The sequence below is a fragment of the Plasmodium inui genome (genome assembly GCF_000524495.1).
Source record: "Plasmodium inui San Antonio 1 unplaced genomic scaffold supercont1.9, whole genome shotgun sequence".
Taxonomy (NCBI): Eukaryota; Apicomplexa; class Aconoidasida; order Haemosporida; family Plasmodiidae; genus Plasmodium; species Plasmodium inui.
In genome coordinates, this window is record NW_008481843.1 from 422,384 (window position 1) to 439,584 (window position 17,201).

Sequence of the window (17,201 nt, forward strand, 5' to 3'; positions counted from 1 at the left end):
CTTCAGAGGTTGAAGCTTACCCCTCTGACTCCTTCACCCCCCATTTATCTAAATGGAGAAAAATGAGTTACTGCACAGACATTCGGGTGCTTCATCTCTTTTTGGCCGTTTTGAAAATTCGGAATTTTCTTTTTTTTTTTTTTTTACGTTTGTCCCGCTAGGGGCCAAACAGGGGAGTGTCACTCCGCCCCTGGAAAAAAAAAAAAAAAAAGCAGACAGTCAAATATACAAACGTACATACAAACATACGTACAAACATACGTACAAACAAACATACAAACGGGAAAGCCAGGAACGAATTCTCCAACAACCTGGCGGAGGACCAATTTCCTTTCCGCCCCGGCAGAAACATTTAAGGGCCCCCCTGAAGGTCCTCAAATGAGAGACATAAATGGACGTTAAAGGGACACTCGTGCCGAAATGGCACCCTCCGCAAGGCCGCTATTTCTAAACGTCGCTATTTCGCAACGCAGCGATTTCGAAACGTTGCTCCCCTGAACCACTGCAACGGTGGTCACGCCCCTTTCTTCAACAACAGCGACACCTTCGGCTTCACCTTGGCCTTGGCCAACTTGGGCATATACTTGCTGGTCAAGGGGGTGCCCACGGGCTTCGAATACGCAGAGGATCCGGAAGCGTTCGGGACGTCCGTTACTTCCCACCCCTTGTCCACTCCCGACCCTTTCTCCCCCACCAAAGGTTTCTCGAAGAAGGTGTCCAAATTTTTAGGAATCAAAGCCACCTTCCCCTTAATAAAAAAAGGAGTGTTGTTAAGGGGTAGCCCTTCATTGTTTTCTGAATTTAGGATACTCTCTTGGAGCACCTCGAAGTGGTTGAAGTTATTCCACGTGGGTGGCAACTTCAGCGATGCGTTCACCTCCCTTAAGTCATTGTCCAGCATATCAAGCACGCAGTGTTGTTCTTCAATTAGCTTCTCCAACTGTCTGCACGAGAAAAGCATGCTAATTATGTCGTCTTTGTCGCTATCTGAGATTTTGGAGAAATTTAGAGACAGATCGAATATGTTTTCGTGCCTCTTGTTCTTGGGGAGGAATAGGTGAGCGATGTCGTCTAGGCGTTCTTTGTGCTTCGCGTGGGTGTTCTTCGTAAGGGTGTCCTTCATAAGGGTGTCCTTCGTAGGGGTGTTCCTCTTACGTGGGTCCTTCTCAGGGGGGTCCTTTTTTCCCCCCCTGCGCAGATACTCATTGGCCCACTTGAGACGCTCCCGAAGGTACCCTATTTTGTAATTCTTATAAATGTCGTCGCAATCGAAGGAGGAGCTTTCTTCCAAGGAGTGTCTCTCTCGGAGGTTCCTCCGACGTCTGTCTTTTGTGAGGTCATTCCTTCGACGTCCGTTTGGGTACTCTTCCCCCGCTTCCCCCTCGCTCTCCCCACATTCGGTGTTCCCCTCGTAGTGGTACTCACTTCCCACCCCGTGGATGTACTTCGTGTCCTCATCGCAGCTGTTTGTGCCGTCCCCGTCGCTGCTGTCGAGGTAGTAGCCACGGTCCGCTCCGTTTTTCCCATATTGCTCGTATGGCTCGTATGAATCGTATTCCCGTTCCACTTCCTCCTCTTCCTCCTCTTCCTCCCCTTCCCAGTCGCTCTCCTGGATGACCCCCCGGCAGTTGTTCAGGCGGCGCTCAATTTCGTACCACTTGGAATCCCCAATGGAGCTGCCGGCCCCCTTGTCCCGACTCTTCCTCCTGTTCTTCTTTGTCCTCTCCTGCCGCTCCTTCTCCATGGACACATTTGCATTGAGATACTTCTCATCGTCGCTATTCCATTCTACTCCCTCCCTAAACTGCAACGGCTTCAAATGTCCAGCGGCGACCAGCGTATCACTTTTCTTTCTTTCTCGTCCCCCTGTTTTTTTACCTCCTCCGTTGTCCCTCTTCTTCGTCTTCTCATTTTTCCTCTCATTTTGTTCCCCCTTTGTGGTGAGCTCTTCTCCGTCCAGTTGGCTTACTCCTACGGCTGCTCCTACTCCTACGGCTGCTCCTACTCCTACGGCCGCTCCTACTCCTACGGCCGCTCCTACTCCTACCGCTCCCCCTCCCACCGAGTCGCGATACCTACCCATCGGGACGTAATACCAGCCCGGAGGGAAAAACATTGAGCAGCCATTCCCCATCCCACCTTCAAACACATCATTGTTGTAATAACACACAGGCATGAAGCTTCCACTGAAGGGACCTTCTCCAGATGTGACTGCCGGGGGAAACACACCAACTGGTATCCTTTCACTTTGTGTCATCTGCTCCGAGCCTTTTTTTCCAGCACGATACTGAGGTTTCTTATCGTAATAATCAATTGGTGTTGCTGGCCCAGTAACCTTACCGATGTAATTTCCGTCCATCCTGGAGAATGCATTTATGTAATGGGTGTCCCGAACAAGTGTACTCGTTTTGGAAGTCGATAGGGGGCCAACCGTCTGTCTGCACGCTGCATCGGAGATGCCAATCATCACGTTGTTTCCATGTCCCAGTGTCGTTGCTCCTGTCGGTGCATCTGTCATTGCATGCGTGTCCGTACGTCCATGTGAATCTCCTGGTCTGCTTGGTTCCCCTCCATTGGGGGCCTTCACGGGGCTGCTCAGAGGTGGCCCCTTTGTCAGCGGTCCGTTTGGCAGCGACCCTTTTGCTAGCGGTCCTTTTTCCAGCGGTCCTTTTGTCAGCGATCCCTTTAGAGGTATCCCCTTCGTGGGTAACCCCTTCTGAGGAATGCCCTTTTTAGGGACCTCCTTGAGCTTGCCAACACCCCCTTCGGTTACTTCATCCGAGATGGACACACTGTACTTGTGCATCACCTCCACGTTCTCCTGTTTAGCGAACGAATAGGATTCCTTTTTCGCATCCTTCGCAAAGGAAGGTGGGGGGAGATTTCCTTTCCCAACTGCCCCAGGGGAAGAAGCACTGTTTTCACCCCCCCCTTTTGTCTTCACTATCTGCGCTGCATTCACCCCTTGACCTCTCAACTGATGGACAACGTTTCTTGTGTCAAGATACTTGCTCATGTGCAGCATCCTGTTGATTCTGCCTGTTTCGTCCCTTGCCCCGAGGGTGCCATTATCATTCGATTTGCCTCCTCTTAACGTTAACTCTGTCTGATACGCTTCTTTCTCCGCGTCGTTCTCCCTTTGCTGCTCCCTTTTCTGCTCTCCTTCATTCTCCCCTTCTTGCACACTTCCAGCTGCTTCTACCCCCGCTTGGTAAGTCAATCCCACAGTGCGGGAGTTCCTTTCACTCTCCCCCCTTGCCGGATTAGCCTTCTCTCCTAATCCTTTGAGCTTCGGATGGGGGATCTTCCATTTTGGCTTCGCCCCCTTGGGTGCCTTATCGAATTTTAACGTCCCCGATTTTATTGACTTGGTTGACTTCATCGTACTGCTCGACTTCAACGACTTGGCTGCCCTCAGGGTGGGGTCCGCTCCTTTTGGAGGCATTTCCTCCGATTCAGAGCCGCTATGTGCAGCGGCGTTAAGTGCAGCCGCACCAAGCGCTGCCGCTTTACCGCCAACCAGGGTAACCTTGGGAGGAGGCATTACCTTTGGCTTCCCACCCATCATCTTAAACTTCGATTCGGGAACCTTTATTTTCGGCTTGATTGCCTTAAATTTTGATTCCATTGTTTTCGCTTTCGGGGGATCCTCACTGCCCTGTCCATTCTGTCCACCATCCACTGTCTCGTCTGATTTTCCTTTCTGGAGTACCGCTGAGGGGGGGAACAGAGGAAGAGATGAAGAGAGATTTGCCATGGACGAAGCATCATGTGGGTAGGTACCGGGGCTGACATGGACGAGGCGTCATGTGTGTCCCACATGCATAGGCAGAGAAGCTTCACTTGCCGGTACCTGGTAGCTTCCCCTTGTGCTTCACGAGGAAGGCAGGGTTGAGGAAGGGTTTGGGAAAGGGCTTCACCGATTTGAGGGGAGGCGGCCCCCCCTTTTTGAGCAGCGGTGGGGGAGGCTTCGCGCTCATCTGGGGCAGTGACAGCAGTGGCGATGTCAGTGGAGGAATGGGCAGCGAAATCTCTCGCGAGGTCCGTGGTGTCCTGTGTGCATTTTCCCCTTCTCCTTCGCCTCAACTAGTTACGTGGCTCCCTGTGTTTGGACCTCCAACATGGGGGGGGGAGGTAAAAACGTGACCGATGGAAATGTATCCGGTGAAGATGTAGAAGGCGTTACAATAGAATTGCGAAATGGAGTGGCAGGTGCAGTGCAAGAGAAACCTCCATGGTGGGACGAAGTGCAGACAAGATAGTCACGTGCACACCAGGGGGCGCATGCCACAAGGTGTGGTTAAACGTGGTGGAAAAAAAAAAAAAAAAAAAAAAAAAAAAAAAAATCGTCCATTTCTACTTGCGCATCGGCCAGTACACACCTACGTCAGAACAACGAAAAACGCGCATGCGGGAAAGACCAATTTTTTTCAACTTTTACATTTTTTCACGATTTCCCCCCTTTTCCTTCGCGTGTGTGCAAATCAACCGCGCAGGAGAAGAAGACAAAAAAGAACAAAATGGAATGTCCGCACTGGACTAGCCAAGCAGCTGAAAAAAATGCAACGGTTATTTCCAGTTCGGAAAAAAAAAAAAAAAAAAAAAACAAAAAAATGGACAACTGGGTAAATATATACACATGGGAGAGAAAAAAAGAAGAAAAAAAAAAAACACATCACCGTATTGGCATAATGCTAAGTACGTGGAGTAAAGATTGTTGCGCCGAAGAAGAGTGACCCCTCGGAGGTACGTCCATGAGTACCACTTACAGCGAGGTAAGTACACAAATGTGCGTGCAACGATCTACCTGCGCAGGAACGGAAAAAAATGCCTGTCCAGTAGGGACCCGGCGAAACTTTACTGACCTACGGTAGGCAGGCACAAGGGGTGGCATGATCCAAATTATTTATTCATGGCTTCACTGAGGAGGCTACTTGGCCTCTTCGCTAATTGGCACTGGCGACACTTCACACTTGGCGTCACTGTTTTGTCCCTCAGCGGGGGGGAGATGGGGGAAACACAAAAAGACGCGGCGGGCGCCGGCGCGGACGCACAGCCAATGAAAATGGTCCCACGGAGAGGCAGTTTGTACAAAAAAAAAAAAGTGACAAGTGCCAGTTGCCAAAAAGGGCGGACGTTAACGGGAACGCACAGTGTTCGCTAAAGCGGAAAAAAAAGAAAAAAAAAGGAAAAGGAAATGCAAAGAAAAAGCGCAATAACAAACGGAGGAGAAAAATGCGGGACGGCTTCGCCCCGAGGGGTCAAAAACTAAAACTTAAAAAATAAAGAAAAAGAAACAAAAAAACGAAAAAAATAAAAAAAGAAACAAAAAAAAACAAAAAAACGACAAAGCGAAAAAACGAGATATCCAAATGCCGAAGCACCGAAGCTGAAGCAAAAGAACAACACTCGGCGGATAGGACACTGTCCACACGTACGTAGGAAGCATATACACCCCCTCACGAAGAGGTGCCTCTGTCCTGGGAAGAAACATTTATTCCAAGTCGAAACTGCGGTGGAGGGGGAAGCCCCCTGAGTGCTTCACCGGAACTTCTTTTCTCTGGGCCATGGAGGTGATCCGTTCTATCGATTACCCCGATCTCGATGTGTGCATCTCCCAGAGTTGGTTGGTTGGCTGCCTGGTTCCTTCGTTCCCTCGTTCGTTCCTTCGTCGGGGCGAGGGACCCTTCCGTACCTTATGGTATCCTTGTGTACACAATAATTTCGTTCCCTTTTCCCTTTTCGGCCCGGATGATGAAGTTTAATATTCCGCTCAGGGTGAAGGTGGCGTGCTTCAGATTCACGACCGCTGCGGGGGGGGGGGTACCGTTGTGTAAGGACACACACGTTTAGAAACATCACAATATAGTGCGCACTGATGAGCGAGGTGCCACGGGGAGAGCCGCTTCTCCAGTCGCTCCTGCGGTAGCCCCTCCACTGGCTCTTCCTCTTACGTGTGGTGTTTTTTAAGATCTGGCGCCCTTCCTTGTTCAGGATCACGAAGTTGACCTGGCTCGAGAGAAGGCTGCCGCGCACGTCCCTTGGTAGAAACTCGCCTGCGGATGGGATGGAAGAAGCGGTTAATCGTTCGGCGGCAAATGTAGAACCAACCGGCCCAGCGGAACGGCCAAACGAATAGCCAAACGAATGGCCAACAGAACCCTCTCCTCACCTAAAATGCTCTTGACGCTCAACTTGTCCAGTAGCACCCACGCGTTGCCATCGAAAATGGGGACTGCGCAAAAAGGGAAAGAGAAAAAAGAAAAAAAAAAAAAAAATAAAATAAAATAAAAAAAAAAATAATTTGTTCCAAAGTCAACATCACCGAGTCGTCTCCTTTGAAGGTAGCTCTCTACACATATGGGCTGTCCACACAGTGGAAACATTTTTCTCTTTTTTTTTTTTTTTGCGAAAGTTACGTGGATTTTCCGATACGCTTCCAAGGGCGAACTCTGCCACCCAACCCACTGAGTGTCCGGCCCAGACGATTCCTGCGGATGGGGGTGAAGGGGGTGAAGAGGGCGTGGTTTACGCAGGGTGTGATCTGGGAAGGGAAGAGAAAACGGAATGCAGCGGCTCCACTGACTAAACCACTTCGCCCGATGCCCTACTTTCATATTCCAGGCCCATACCCCGAAGGGCGGAAGAAGAGAGGTAGTTGTGTCCGTCAAAAATGATGATGTCCGCTGCGGAGAGAGAAAAAAAGGGGGGGCATAAGGCGGGGGGAAGGGGGGAAAACTCCACAAATGCATGCAGACATGTGCGAATACGTTTCGGGTTGCTCATCGATCTGGGGTAGCGGAGCAACGCTTTTGGAAGGGGGGGAGTGGCATGTGCGTTGTTCTCCCCCCCCTCGCTTCACAGTTTGAATCTCACCGCCAGGGTAAAGGATGGCGTAATCAAATTCAGAGACTTTCTTGTTATCATTCAGGACGTAAAACCCTACAGGGAGAGGGGGTGTTGGTGGTAAGGAAAGCCATACAGGCAAACATACATACAGGAAGACGAATGGAAAAAGAATCAAACAAAAAAGAGAAGCAATTAAAAGCATTGTCGGTGCTCCCATTCATGTTCGCGTAGTTACTCTCGTTGTCCTCGTCGATTCCTTTCATTTCGATCCGTTTGATGCCTGAAGAGAGGGTTCGAGGTAAGGAAGGTTCGCAGTAGGGAACACTCGTGGATGCAGGTGCACGTGGGAGAATGAAAATGGGTTCCATGTTCCAGTCAAATGAGAGCACAAGATGGGATGTGGGCAAGTCACCCCCTTGGACTGACTGGACTCTTTATGAAGCTCTTCCATACCATCTTGCCTCAGGATCTCTAACTCGTCGACAAACTGTTTTCCATTGTAGACCTTCCCTGCGCAGGGGTAGAAGGAGGCACAGGTGAGGAAGTCCAAAAATGAGGAGGCCACACGTGAGTGAGTAGATAAATGATCTTGTGGGTCGCTACGCGCGTGTCTATCTGTCTATGTGAGTGTCTACGTGCATGTCCCCATGCAGCAGTCTCCTACGGGGGAGGCGAAACCTACTCGATTTGGACAGCCCAATGTGTAGTTCGTTTTCTTCTAACAAGGGGAGGGGGAAGGAAGGGATCAGATGAAAAGAAAAAAAAACAAACAAAAGAAAAAGAAAATAAAGAAACGAAAAACAAAGAAAAGAAAAACAAGGAGAAAAGATTAACACGTGCAGGGGAATTCACACAAAGGTGGCATGTCCACGCAAACCACCCTCCCATTTTGGGAGCATCTCCAAGCAGTTCCATTCAGTCCGTACGATCAATTTTGTCCACGTTTAGTTGGAATCCTGTGAATCGGTGATGCGATGAATCGGTGACGCGATGAATCGGTGACGCGATGAATCGGTGACGCGATGAATCGGTGAAGCGATGAATCGGTGACGCGATGAATCGGTGACGCGATGAATCGGTGACGCGATGAATCGGTGATGCGACAAGACGATGGCTCGATGACGTGATGCCTGTAGGGTCCCCCCACAGCACACGATCAAGCACTGTGCTCGCTCTGGCGTTACCTCCCGTAAAGATAAACCCGTTGAATTTTCGCACTGAAAGAAGAAAAAAAAAAAAAAAAAAAAACATAATAGTAATAGTAGTAATAGTAATGATAATATTAAAATGCTTTGGCCCTGGGCAGACAGAGCTCCGCACGGTCAGCGTCTCTTCTGTTCTCTCTTGAAAGATTACTTCCAACTTTGATCGAAATGGGGCTGTCCGTTTTCATGCCTGCAGAAGGGGGAGAGTGAAAAAGAATGTGCTCCTGCAGAGGGAGAGACACGCACGTACGTCCACACTTTGTATGCATGCATCCATGTCCTCACCTTCCCCGACGTTGATAGTCTTCTTGAAAACGTTGGCAATCTTCCCCTTCAGCATGTTCAGTAGGCCCACGTTTTCTACGGAGGGGTGGTTAGCGGTTAGTAGTGACGGGCGAGCGGTTAGTAGTGATCCGCGAGTGCTGTACGGTTAGTGTTGTAGGGTTAGTGTTGTTCGTGACTGTCTAGTCGTGACCGCCTCGTGGTAACCGCCGATAGTGGGCCCATTTGCGCAGAGGACTGCGCTATTCATCGACCCTTACTTAGCACGAAGATCGAAATTTGCTTCCGTTCCAAGTCACGAATATGCTTGTCGTTGTCTTCCATGAAGGGACAAAGAATGCTCGTGCTGCTTTCCTTGTCTTTGTAGTTTCTTATCTTCAGATACTGCAGGCTGTTCAGCGACTGCTCGATTATCTCCTGGGCTTCGTTCATGTTCTTCAGTCTAGACACGGTCTTGATGATTCTTCTTACCAATTTTTCTGTGATAGCAGTGGGAGGGAGCACGCATGAGAAGTGGGAGAAGCATGTGAGGAGAGTAGGTGAAGCACAACTGTGATGCGATAAGTAGCATGACTGCTATGTGGCTTCCCCCCCGAAGGGTGCACGCAGACTTACTCGTGACGTCGGCGCATATGTAACGGAAGGATAACTCCGACTTCACAAACAAATCATAGTTAATTTCATTTTTTCCCTTCTTGTTATTCTTCTCCATGTCTATGGACGTACTGCGGCTGAAGTGATCACATCGAGTGGCAGTGTCCACAGCGATTTTAAGAATATCGACAGGGTCAGTCAAAGAAGACATGAGCGTTTTAATGACTTTCCTAATGGCCATCTTCCTTATAGGGATTGTCCTGGGCCTACAGGTTTTGCTTATAATGCCCATGAGGTTTTTTTGCTTCGTTCCTCCGTAATCATGTATGCACCCCAGTACGATTTTGTCCGTCTTGCGTCTGCATCGGTCGTAGATAATTTCGACTGCCTTTTCGGCGGGGCCGGAGTCTGCAAAAAGGAGGAAGCACAGATGGAGCGGTGGAGCGGCGGAACAAATGTTGAAATAACCGTTCAGTTAGGCGACTTGTTTTGGAATTGGTATTCCCACTGCTTGGCAGCCACGTCGCATCCGCTTAGCAGCCGCTTCGCCGCTTGTTCCCATCCGCCTCCGACCCACTTACTGTGAACGAAGTACGTGAGAAAGAAGAGCTTCTTAAATCGAGTCACATTAGGATTCTCCAGGGTTATGCTTTTCTCATTTTCGAAGACCCATAGGGATAGGAAGAGTGAGATGTACTGGGCCAGAAGAGTAGGTGTGTATGGAATAGAGAGAAACTTTTTCTTAAACATAGTTACTGTCTGTGTGATTATCCTCTGTGCCTTGTCTCCCTTTGAATGCCTCAACAGATAATCTGTTTCAGAGAAACTCACGAGGTCGCCGTAATTCTTTGGGTGCGCTGAGCTGGCCCCCAAAGTGAATATCTTTTTCAACACCGAGGAGAAGTTACTCAGGAAGCTGGACTCGTACTGCTCGATCATCGTACTGATGAAGAAGGCTGTGGGGGGGGAGAAGTTGAGAGGGGAAAGCAGTTGAGAGGGGAAAGCAGTTGAGAGGGGAAAGCAGTTGAGAGGGGTAGCAGTTGAGAGGGGGAAGCAGTTGAGAGGGGGAAGCAGTTGAGAGGGGGAAGCAGTTGAGAGGGGGAAGCAGTTGAGAGGGGGAAGCACTAGGGTTGACAACTTAACGCGTATAAAATTTGGTTGTAGTTGAGGCCTCTTATCCGGCAAGGAGGTCCACCAATTCCTGGGATATTTCTCCCACTGGTGTGTATCCCTGCCTCCCCCTGCACAGACTTACTCAATTGCAAGCTCACAGAAAGGAGGGGAGAAAAATTCTGCACGAGGAAGTTCACATGCTTAGTGGGCTTCATATTATAGTTAAACCAGTTAAAGACGAAGCCGACGTTTCTGATCCGAGCGTTGACGAATCTGCTTGTCTTTAGCTTCTTCGATGCAACGAATCCATAGGAGGCGGAGTAGATGCTCTGAAGGTTATTCCATACTTCCTTGGACGTCTCGTAGAGGGAGCTAAAATTCTGAGACTTCTTCGCCAGAAGACACGTTTTCATGATATCATCGATGGCAAAGATGGATTCATTTCCATACTTTTCGCTTGTCTCTTCTCTGAAGAAGTTGAAGGGGGCAATCTTCAGGAAGTTCTTCTTCTTGTCCTCTTTCACCTATATGTATGTGGCGGTGTAGGTATGCGGAGGTGTAGTATGCGGCGGTGTATGTACGCGGCGGTCGCGACGGGGCACCATTTCAACACTGCTTCAAGGCCGCCTCTACGCCGCTGCCACGCCGCTCCAAGGAGATGCCCCTCTGTGCTCACCTTCTTCCCCTTCTCAATGGTCCTGTTGATCAGGTTAAACTTGTCCGTGGTGCTGATGGAGCTCACGTCGATTAATCCCTTCTCCGTGTGCTCCGTGGCCGAGTTCAGGTAAAGCAGCATAATCAGAACAAAGTCGGCTGTCGTCTCGATATTGTTCAGCTTGTCTCGGTAGTAGTACATTAGCATCTTTACCACTGGGGGGGGAGGGGCGGTGAGGACACGGTAAAGAGACGGTAAACACACGCAGACGAGACGCATAGGACATACTGACTGCTCACCCAATGCACACATAACAGGCGCAGGCCCGATTGCGCGTGGGGCGGGGGACAAGGACGTGGGTCCCTCCCATCCACCCCCCTTCCACATATAGCTGTGTGCCCTCCTTACTGTCAGCTCTCCTCTGAGCGGTGCTCGTGGGTTTAAAATCATTCTTGTATTCCTCCAAGTCGTAGTTTGCGCTAACCGTATCGACGACGCATTTTTTTGAGCACATGTCGACAAATCCGAACTCTGCGATGGTGGGAAGGGGTGGGGGACGTCACGGAGTAGCGTCGAAGGGGTAGCGATCAAGCGGTGGCCATCAAGCGGTGGCAGTGAAGCCATAACCACCAAGCCGTATAAACAAATCCACAGCGCAACAGACGCACATCTCTCCCGTCGCTGCTTCCACTGATGGGTTACTTTTATCCATTAGCTCCGCCACCTTGAGCTTGAATGTGTGCAGAGCTTCGTCGAGGCCCTTCTCCAGCAGGATGAGCGTGCCTGTCGTGGGGAAGAAGAAATAGCAACACCATGTCGTGACTTCGACCGGAGCGTCGTCTTGGGACCTCTTAACACCTCTTAGCACCTCTTAGCACCTCCTTGTGGAGTCACCCTCACGCACGTGTGCCTATGTCGACGTGGCAACGCCGTATAGGTTACCCTTTTGGACCATATTGTGAATCCTGTGCTTGAGACGAGGCAAGTACTGCTTGAAGTGGCCGATGTCCTGTGTCATTGCTGTCTTAAATAGCCTTTCAAACATGAAGCTTAGGAATATGCTCCCTGCAGGAGGTGTGTGCGTGTGTGTTTGCATGTGTCTGTATATATGTGTGTACCTCTGTGTGGTAGAATTGCGCTGACACCACGCCGTGGCTGCACCTTCAGGTGAGTGAAGCTGTTCGCTTCTTCCCTCCTTTGGGGAGCTCCCATCGAGACTAACCCAATTGCCCACAGACATCCGAGTGCATAGGGGCCATATAATCGGAGGAATTCCCTTGATGCTCCTTCAGCAGCTTCGTCGCTGCGAGAGTGGGGGGAGACAAAACATGGGATGCAGTCAGGGGGGAGCAGCCGCGAGAGCAGCGATGAGTATAGATGTGTATGTATCCGTGTGTGCATCCATCAGTGTGGCCATTATCGCCCCCTGCATATCTCCATGGAGGGTACGTAAGACAAGCTGTGGGGAGCCTTTCCCCTTACGTCCATGTACTGTCCCCCTCGCGGTTACCGTTCATGTTCTCGCTCACAAATCGCTGCATCAGTAGGTCGTTCTCCAGCTTCTCGATGTTCTCATCTGAGGGGAAGGAAGGGGTGAAAGAATAAATGAGTAGGTGAGTAAATCAGCAAGTAACTGAACCGTTGAAGCGATGTATCGAGCAGGTAGCCGCTAAACCAGGGGGAGTACCTATTTCCTTCCTCTGAGCGTTTTTTTTCTTGTTTCGCGCTTTCAAGAAGAGCTTATTCATTATCCTGTGGATGTCTGCAGTGGGAAGGGTGGAGCGAAGCATGGAGAGTTGTTATGCACAGAGAGTCGTTATGCACCGTCTGTTAGGGATCACCAGCGTTTGGCAGCATGTTCCACATTGGAAAGGCCATTTTGTGCCACTTATGCATTACTTCCTCCTTTTTCCTCCCCCCTTATCATCTTACGTTTCTCAGTCTCGTACTTCTCCTTTAGGGATGCCTTGCTGTACCAATCCAGGTTGTATTCTGAGAGGGGGGGGGGGTGGCGAATGAAAAAACAGAAAAGAGGTGGTCCAGTAATCCCGAACAATCGGGAGCGTTGTCCTTTCACCACACTGTGTCGATTCAGGAGTGTCTTGGACCGCTTGGCTGTTCGCCTGTTTGACGCTTCTTCGCGAATGCGTCCCCCCATGAGGGGAACCCTAAACTTACTGGTAAAATCGACAGTTTTGTCATTCTTAATCGCGTCAAGAGAATGCATGGTGGCTAGAGATTCCTTCAGAAGACTGGAGGCACGATTAAAGCTAACCAAAGTTTTGTATTCCTGGTTGTCTAATTCTTGTGTAACTTTACTCGAGTAGACAGTCATCTCACTGTTTAGTTTTTCTAGAAAACGGAGGGCTGTAGTAGGAGTAATGTCGTAGGGGTGATGTCATAAGGGGGAGAGGGAAGTCATTCGATCGGTTACGTTCTCATCCTAGGTTGGCGGCGGATTGAGGCGCATTGCGGCGTCTCCTTCCGCTCAGCTACTCCGTCTTTGCCGGGTTGAGTTACCCTTCTCGTATTTGCTCCTTTCAACATCTGTGGTAGTTTCGGTGCAGGGAGTGGTGAGGTGTGGGCAGGATGAGTGAGACGAAATTGGGGATGGTAATGCGAGAAGGTGGCTCTGAATAGAAGCAGTGTGTTTTAGAGTAGTGTGTGTCTATGCGTCTATGTGTGTGTATGGTGCATTGTTCACGGTTCACGGTTGGCTCTTGTCCCCTTTTTGCGGCATCATGTGGGGAAATGATTGTGCCGCCCGGTGGACTGCCCCTCCTACGTACCTGACGGGTCAGACGTGTTCTGACTAAAACCTCCTGCAAGGGGGAGCGGCCAGGGGGAAAAAAAAGGAAAAAAAAAAAAAAAAAAGGAGGGAGAATTAACGCGGCATGATTATCTCCTCGTCGAGGTCCCCCCGAACGGGTTGGAAGCGTGCGTGCATAGATCGTTCCCTATGATAGGCAGTATGGTAGTCGGTATGCTAGCCACTATGGTAGCCACTATGCTGCAAACTGTGTCACTCGCTCCCCCGTTAGCCACGCTGCTCCTATCAACGCGCTGTGCTTCCCTCCAACGAACCAACTATGTGGGCCTTCCTTGATCTGGACGGGACGAATTTTTTATGGTTGGGGTCGAACATTACGTTTATAGAGTCAACATTTTTCATGATATTCTTCTCGAGCCTGTCGACGCCTGCATGTGCTGTATGGATGGGTGGGGAGGGGTAAGAGTGAGTGCTGAGTGTGCAGCGCACCGCAACAGACACGATTAGCAGGGAGCACTTTAGGGAAATATCTCTCTTCGTGCACATTCTGTTTGTCTAATCTCTGTTTCTCCACTCTCTGTTTGTCCATTGCATGCTTCGCCACTTCGATCCCTCGTGGAGGCAACTTACTTATGTTTCTGCCCCCATGTTGTACATTTTTTTTTATTGGGTGCCGGCCGATTCGTAATTTCGGTGTGAATACATTTTCGAAGAATCTGCCTGCAAGGGAAAGTTTCGCGGGGGTGGGACCGGTTAAAGGTGCATGGGTAGCCATGTTAAGACTTCGGGTGCAGGGGTAGCAGGTTTAGGGTTCACGGTTTAGGGTTCACGGTTTAGGGTTCAGGCGTTGGGGTAGCCCTGTTGAGAGGTGGACAGATAGACTGCTGGGGATGCGTCCTCCGGCATCCGAAGTGGCCACCCTCACGGAGATACGTATGCAGCGTTGAGGGCTATGCTGCAGCCTTACTTTCTATTCCCAGGGGGACATACGCGAATGTCGCGCAAAGGAACAACACATACTTCAGCATGATGAACGTGGGTGACACAAAATGGGACGAGTGTGGGAATACTTAAAAACGTAGCTGTCTTTTATTCGGTGGACGAATGAATGCGTGTGTGACAGTGCACACATGCCGCCTTCCCTGCCGGTTAGCCTATTGCTAGATGCGTATGCGACAGGTTGGTTATTTATATGACGAGGGAACCTCTACCAGTCAGTCCAACTGAACCATTCGTGTGTCTGTGTAGGTGTACGCTTCCTGGCACGTGGACCTCCTTAGGGATGTAAGTGCATTGAGGTGTTCACTCGCTTAGTTTTCTGTTCTGTCACTTCTGGGTAAACGTAGCTGCCACCTTCTCCTACACCAATGTGCACACAGACGTAGACAGTTTTATTTTTTTTTTTTTCTTTTTTCTCCTCTTATTCCGCCTATGCATACAATCCGGTTTATTTCGACTACTGCGCCAACTGCGTTCGTTTCTTTTTTTTTTTTTTTCGCGTTTCTGCTGCACCCCTCCTGGATTGAGCAGTTGTGCAATGGTGATGCGAGATGGGAGAATGCGTCTTCGCGTTGTTACCACCTGGTTCGACTGTTTGGTCTATTTGTTCTATTTGGTCTATTTCGTCCTTTTTGTCTTTCCTTTTCGCCTTTCCTTTGCGTCTTTTTTTTTTTTTTCTTCTTCTTTTACCAATTGGTGCACCCAGCGATGACCCGCGTTAGGCGCATGGACAGACAACTTGGGAGCAAAAAAATTTCACAATCACTGCACAGGGGAGGTACGCGCACACTTGCGCGCAGGGACAACCGAGCATGCGACCTGTTACACCCCGAAGCGGGACAGCTGCGCTTTGCCGATGCACGTGCATACAGACATGTGTACGGCACATGGGGGTATGAGCATCCGTCGGACGTACTCCCCCGGGGTGGGTGGGGATCCCTTGGATAGTTTTTTTTTTTTTTCTTTTCACACTTTAACATTAGTTTAGGCAGACAAGAGGTAAAAATACCCCCAAAAAAAAATTCTTTCACAAAATGGTATGCACTTGGGGGCACCCCATCCCCAACGGCCCTTTCTGTGAATCACCTGTCGAGTTACGTGTCTCCATCGGATGAAAGGGATTTTTCCCTATCCAGTGAGATAGGAACTGTCTGCTTTTTTCACCGTTCCTGCCGCGAGAGTGGCATCCTAGAACTTCTCCAAATGTTTCCACACCGAGTGGTACAATGAAGCGATGGTGGGTTGGGGCGCTCCTTTTCTTCTGTCTGGCTGCCCGCCAAGCGTGTAGACCATTTTCTTCGCGCGGACATAGTGCGCCAAATGGTTTAACCGCCCCCCAGTTGAGTCGCTTAGCAAAAAGTGAGGGAAGGCAAGGGCCCTCTGCATCAGTTGCTCCTGCTCTGTTTGATCTTTTTTTGCAAAGTGGCGATGTATCATGGGGTCAAGACTCATTTCTGGAGATCCCCTTTTTTTATCTTTTTTGGGAGGACCAATTATTCCCGTGAGAACCATGTGCAGTTAAAAAAAAAAAAAAAAAAAAGGGGCACTGTGGTTGAGAGGCAAGTGGAAAGAGGGCAGCGGAAAATTGGTGCCACGCGGGTGAAGAAAAAAAAAAAATAAAGATAAAATAAAAAAGAAAAAAAAGAATAAAAAAAAAAAAATAAATTCGGTAATGTCAGGTTAAACTAGGTCACGCTACGTTAAGTTAATACTGCGCAAAGGGAAAAACACAACGACTTAAGATATATCATATCCCATTCGCGAGTCTTCCATATGGCCAATTTTTCCTGCCAACGCGGCAACAACTTTCTCACGCTCGCGCCATAAGGAACGCCCGGTGATTCGGCCAATGATCCAGAGACACCGCCCACTCGACCAGCCCCCGAATAAGTCACCCATTAGAGGAACCTCACCCAACCGAGTTTTTCGTACCCTTCAAGTTACATGCCCGTCGCTCCAAAGGAATTCAAATTAAAGGAAGCAGAGCTACTCCAGTGCCACACACGCATCGTCCACGCGCGTAACCGGCGCTTATCCTTTTTTTTTTTCGGCAGAGGTTTATCCTTACCAAACGAGGAGGCAGCCCATCCATCCTCATAAGGAAACACATTCGTCCCCCCAATCGGAACACTGCAAAAATGTCGTACGGCTGTGGAACGGTGTGTCTCCCTGTTATCCGAAGAGCCCTGCTGGCCTTCTTAGCCGTGGAGGCCACGTACTCCTCCTATCAACTCTTCCTCAAACCGGGTGCCATCTTAATGTACTACCGCGTGAACGACATGGTAAGTTAACTTTTGGTGGCGTCAAGCACGCAGTGCTGGCGTATTTCCATCTTCCTTCTATCCTCCCAGTTACTACATGTCTTTTATTTTGTACTTTTTTTTTTTTTTTTTTCGCCCCCAGCTGAATAAAGAGAAGAAGTAACCGACACAGTGATCATCTTTACCAACAACTGCGAGACTCTGTTGTCGTCATGTAGAACTCAGCAAGAGGAGAGATAATGTAAAATAAAAACGTGCCGGGAACGCCACGATGGGGGGAACATCCCTTTGCTCATGGGGGAGCACCAGTGTGTGTATGTGTCTGTATATACGTAAGCATGCCTGTATGTGTGTGCATATGCACATTGACACCAACGCGTGAGAATACTTACGGATGATTTTGTCCCATGTCCCTATGGTAGGCTCTCCCCCCTCCCTGGAAGAACACAGGGCCCAGTTCGTATCCAACCATA

At 49.6% G+C, this 17,201-nt stretch overlaps 3 protein-coding genes across 3 annotated transcripts; 1 reads left to right on the plus strand and 2 right to left on the minus strand.

Annotated features, from left to right (window-relative positions):
- Window positions 1-514: 514 nt before the first annotated feature.
- On the minus strand, window positions 515-3,980 carry C922_02579 (hypothetical protein; the record flags this gene model as incomplete). Its single annotated transcript, XM_008818178.1, has 2 exons — window positions 515-3,714; window positions 3,854-3,980. 2 exons carry the CDS (start codon window positions 3,978-3,980, stop codon window positions 515-517), a joined length of 3,327 nt encoding a protein of 1,108 aa, XP_008816400.1.
- A 1,716-nt stretch (window positions 3,981-5,696) lies between these two features.
- C922_02580 (hypothetical protein) lies at window positions 5,697-14,057 on the minus strand (the record flags this gene model as incomplete). The annotated part of the gene is made up of 30 exons (XM_008818179.1): window positions 5,697-5,809; window positions 5,955-6,056; window positions 6,173-6,235; window positions 6,420-6,491; window positions 6,612-6,686; window positions 6,877-6,942; window positions 7,085-7,129; window positions 7,303-7,359; window positions 7,532-7,567; window positions 7,776-7,805; window positions 8,034-8,066; window positions 8,206-8,244; window positions 8,340-8,414; window positions 8,597-8,815; window positions 8,952-9,338; window positions 9,512-9,886; window positions 10,186-10,567; window positions 10,720-10,913; window positions 11,107-11,229; window positions 11,401-11,481; window positions 11,641-11,759; window positions 11,917-12,001; window positions 12,209-12,274; window positions 12,386-12,460; window positions 12,631-12,690; window positions 12,877-13,065; window positions 13,219-13,245; window positions 13,488-13,520; window positions 13,783-13,905; window positions 13,958-14,057. 30 exons carry the CDS (start codon window positions 14,055-14,057, stop codon window positions 5,697-5,699), a joined length of 3,444 nt encoding a protein of 1,147 aa, XP_008816401.1.
- Window positions 14,058-16,605: 2,548 nt separating this feature from the next.
- Window positions 16,606-16,891, plus strand: C922_02581 (hypothetical protein; the record flags this gene model as incomplete). The annotated part of the gene is made up of 2 exons (XM_008818180.1): window positions 16,606-16,749; window positions 16,871-16,891. 2 exons carry the CDS (start codon window positions 16,606-16,608, stop codon window positions 16,889-16,891), a joined length of 165 nt encoding a protein of 54 aa, XP_008816402.1.
- Between the last annotated feature and the right edge of the window lie 310 nt (window positions 16,892-17,201).